This window comes from Diabrotica virgifera, chromosome 8 (genome assembly GCF_917563875.1).
Source record: "Diabrotica virgifera virgifera chromosome 8, PGI_DIABVI_V3a".
In the NCBI taxonomy this organism is placed as follows: Eukaryota; Metazoa; Arthropoda; class Insecta; order Coleoptera; family Chrysomelidae; genus Diabrotica; species Diabrotica virgifera.
Genome location: NC_065450.1, coordinates 226,275,830 through 226,280,669, shown reverse-complemented (window position 1 = coordinate 226,280,669; position 4,840 = coordinate 226,275,830). Strand labels below are relative to the sequence as shown.

The 4,840-nt window shown below is 33.3% G+C and overlaps 1 protein-coding gene across 1 annotated transcript; it reads left to right on the top strand.

Annotated features, from left to right (window-relative positions):
* Positions 1-207: 207 nt before the first annotated feature.
* Positions 208-795, top strand: LOC126890343 (uncharacterized). The gene has a single exon (XM_050659216.1). The coding sequence runs from the start codon at positions 208-210 to the stop codon at positions 793-795; it is 588 nt and encodes a 195-aa protein (XP_050515173.1).
* Positions 796-4,840: the final 4,045 nt, after the last annotated feature.

The window sequence follows — 4,840 nt, the reverse complement described above, 5'->3', positions numbered from 1 at the left end:
TGATATTAGTTTAACAAATTTATGGAGAGTGCTGAAACATTTAGGTTTTCGATATAAAAAGACAAATAATAGACAAGTATTGTGTGAACTTTCTAATGTTGTTTCAAAACGGCGGCATTTTTTAAGAAAATATATGAACAATAAACGTCTGATAGTCCGAGGCAAGTTGTATTTTTAGACGAAACTTGGATTTTCGCTAAAGGAAATATGTCAAAATCATCCTGGCAAGATGGCACCGCGAAATGTTATTCTTCTAATCGTTCCGGTAATGGTAAACGCTACATTATACTTCATGCTGGAAATGATGAGGGTTTTATTCCGGAGGCTAGTTTAATTTTTTCGTCCACAAAGAATACAGGTGATTACCATGGAAATATGGATGCAGATATTTTTGAAGAATGGTTTGAAGAAAATTTTTTGAAAAAATTGGAGCGACCATCCATATTAGTGTTGGATAATGCATCCTACCACTCCAGAGTAGAAGAGAGATTTCCTTCAAGCAGCTGGACAAAAGAAGAAATACAGTTGTGGTTGACAGAAAAGAAAATTTATCACAGTGACATATTTTTAAAAGTTGATTTACTTCAAAGGTGTGGAGAGCACAAAATTCAAAAGAAATTTGTTACTGACCAAATGGCTCTTAAATATGGCCATGAAGTTCTTCGACTTCCGCCCTGCCATTGCCACTATAATGCAATTGAATTAGTTTGGGGTATAGCCAAAATTTTTATGATAAACATGCATCCAAAACAACAGATGCCGCTAGCGTTGTTAGTTTATGGAAAGAATCGCTAGAACAAATAAAAGCAGTACAATGGCAAAATTGTATTAGACATACGGAAGACATAATCGTTCAGTCTTTTCAAACCAAGCGAGTTATAGATGAGGTCCGGCCTCTAATTATTCGGATAGACAATTCAGATAGTGACGACTCTGATAGTGAAATATCATACAGTGAATAGGACAAATCGTTTGCTAAAAAGAAGTGTTTCGGGAATTCAATTCGGACTTTGCGGTGTGTTTTAGTTAAACAATAAAGTACCTTCGGTCTAATTACTGGAGTGCATACTTTCAATAGCTTTGGTATTAATTACTGGACTACACGTGTTTAAACATTTTGTTTTGTTGAAAACTCGGAAGTGATTTAGTGCCAATTTGTTTCAAGGTTATATTTAATATAGTGTCTGCAGAAATTAAAATCTTAAAGTCATGTATTTTATTCAAATTTGGACATACCAGCAACTTATCAAGTATTTTCCAATTTTACTGTATGCAAAATCATTCGTATAATTTTCACTCTACGCAAAATAGAGGCTTATAGAGACCTTGATGAGCATTTCATGTCGACAAATAATTTCGAGTAATCGAAATATTCCGTCCCACTTCTTTTAACACGCCCTATATATACATATTATAATTATTTTATTTGCCTTTGATACAGTAAAATCCAATATTATTACTGAACATAAAATACAGGAAATTAAATATTTTTACTTTTCAAGCGATCGGAATTAAATATTAACGCCCCACTGTTTGAGGCCCACTGATCATATCTTAATTACATATCGGCCGTCATAGGGTAAAAGGACTTTAACAAGGTTCTGAAACAATTTCTGCAATAAAATCAGATAAATTTATCCAGAAAAAAGCTAAAATAAGCTTAATCTCCCACTTATTTCAATTGTTTTAATCAACGCCTACGTTTGACAAGGGATCGAGCATTAACAGATTCCTGCTGGGTCCAGGAAAAATATGCTCGGGTATCTGGAGTCCTTAAAATAAAGGCAAAAAAAGAGTGCTATCTATTTATCCCGTGCGATAACTTTAATGAGGGAAAACCCGGGAAAGCGATGTTTCCGTTTCTTTCGCATTCATCAAACAGATAGCGTCAGGTAATGGAAAAATTCGGGTGATACCATCTATTGGATTCGATTCTTTTTAAATCGGGACACACGATAGAAACGCCCCCTGCGCCTTTCCTTTATTTATTGCTTAGCCATTCTGGGAAATCGGGAGGAAAGCGTTTTTCTTGCGTGGAAAAAAGAATAGAAAATTGTATTATGATACATGGAAAAAAGCAGTTTATGAAAAGTGGTCGTTATGGCCAAAACTAATGTTAGCTGGAAAATATATTTTGACGTACAAAATATTAGGTTGTTCAATAAGTTTTGCAGTTCGATAAGAAAAACACAATTTTATTATTTGAAATTCACTTTATTATTCAGTATAGTCTCCCTGAACATCAATACACTCTTTGCAATGAGATTCCAATTTATAAATTTTATCCCTGAAGGGACAATCTGGAAGGGCTGCAAAATATGCTTCCACAGCTGTTATGTATTCATCATTTGATGAAAAACGCTTTCCACACATGAATTTTTTCAGATCTTGAAACAAATGGAAGTCGCTAGGGGTCAAATCTGATTAATACTGTGGATACTCCAACAATTCGAACTTTAGTTCATGGATTTTAGCCATTGGTAAAATTCTCATGTGACACGGTACACTGTCCTGACGAAAAATAATTTTTTTCTTTTGCAAACCGGGATTTTTTCACCATTCTTTGCCTTAAGCTAGTTTAAAAGGTTACAATAATATCCAGAATTTATTGCTTTATCAGTTTTCAAGTAATCAACAAAAATTCCTCTCACATCCCAAAAACTGATGTTAAAATATTCTTTTTTTGCCGATTTTTGAATACGAACTTGTTTCGAAACCGAAAAACCAAGTTCTACCACTCTTTAACCTCTTGTTTTGATTCAGGATCATGGTGATAGACCAAGTCTCATCCATTGTGATGAATCAACGCACAAAATCTACTTTATCCTTTTGAAAACGCTCTAAATGTTGCTCATTGTGAACACAGCTTTTTGATACCCAATACTTCAGCCAAAATATTGCTTACACTGCCCAATGCGATCCCTAGGGATTCTACTAAATTACTTTCAGTCACTCGACGAGTTTCCAATGCCATATACTCTATTTTTTCTACGATTTCTGTTGTTGCTGTTTTTGGACATCCTAGGCTTGTACTACTACGTTTAAATTCAGCAACTCATCTTTCTACTATAATATTTTAAGGCGAAGACTTCTTATACACTTTCAACATTCGTTCATAAATTTCCTTTGCTTTTAAACCACCCAAAAATAAAAATCAATCACTGTACGATACTTGATTATTTCCATTGTAAAAAACACTGTGACACCTCGATACTAAATGGTTTCTAAACAAAAAATGAATTAACAAATTGAAATGAAATTCACATACGTTCATATGAAGAGTGTACCAACATAATAAAAAAAGGGCTAGTAGATAGCTCATATCGAACCGCAAAACTTATCGAACAACTTAGTAATAGGGTATGCAGATGATTTCTAAAGCCAAGCCTTACACAAATCGTAAAATGATAGAAATTTATTCTTTGGATGGGAAACATGATGGAACTGGTAATTGAGTTCAAATTAAATTGTACATCAATATATCAAGCCAAGCAATGTTTGAGATTGAACAGAGTTCAGTTCATCGTTCTCAACTCCACCTATGCACATGTATTTCGTTTTTGTTGAGTTAGACCCAATCGGTCGTATTCTCATAATAACCGCTTTATCATGAATTCCAGGTCTTCCTTTCTCTCTCTTATCGTTTTCCCATTACTGAGGATCGTGATTTCTTCCAATATTCCTAACAATGTTTCTCCATTGGTCTCTATCTTTAGCTGCTCTAAGAGCTTCGCAGAATAAGTTTCCAGCTGAATTCTTTATTTGGTCGGACCATGGTCGAACCAGGTCTTCCTAGTCCAAGTGTCCAGGTCCTCGTCTTGGAATGAAGCGTTTATAATAGGGTTGTGTTGTCTTTTATTGGTATAACCATTCCAAAGCATGATCTCTATTTCTTCAGTGCCTCATTCATGTAAATTTTGAAGAGTGTTAGAGATAGACTGCAGCATTGCCTTAGTCCCTTATTTACCCTAAAATTCTCGGAGAACTGGGTGTAAATCTTTATTTTTGATCGAAGATCGCTTTAGAATCGTTGTTTGGCTTTCATAAGTGTAATATTAAGAGATCAATTTTCAAGTATTTGCCATAGTCTACATTTTATTTTATCATAAGATTTCGTTAAGTCCATAAATAATAGATGAGTTGATCTATTCTTAGTCAATCTTTTTTTTATTTAGTTTCATTTAGTTGCTGAACCGAAGCCTTACACAGATTCTAAAATTATGGAAATCTAAGTCAATTTCTAATACAAGGAAGAATACAGGGTAGAGGGAGTCAAGGAAGAAAACGCATCTCCCGGTTAAACAATTTGAGAGCTTGGTTTAACTACACTTTTGTTGATCTCTTTAGAGCAGCGGTATCGGCATTGCCATGATGGTTGCCGACCTTTTTAGAGGAGATGGAATATGAAGAAGAAGATGAAGAAATAAATTTCGAAGTTCGATCCATACATTGATGATATAATTATCAAAGATGTTACTCTTTCGATTCTATCAAATTATATTGCTTCTCAACTAAAAAAAAAAGAATGTGCGTGTACTTTGTATGCATGTAAGAAGTTATATGTACTTCTAGTATATGATTTCAACGAAATTAATATACTTTAATTATTTATATTTTATTTAAATATTAAACTAATTTTAATACTTACTACTTCTCAAAAATTTTTATTAAAACAGTGCCACAAATTAAAATAATAACAGAATAAAACACACACAAAGACACACATTCAAAAATGCCACAAATGATTTTTGAACAATGTTGGAAAATTTTTTAACTTAATACGTATTTTCTGAAAAAAAATTATATAATAAATAAACTTACAATCATAAAATAAATAAAA

Coding starts and splice junctions, on each gene's coding strand:
- LOC126890343 (XM_050659216.1), top strand. CDS start 208: ATGTCAAAATCATCCTGGCAAGATGGCACCGCGAAATGTTATTCTTCT.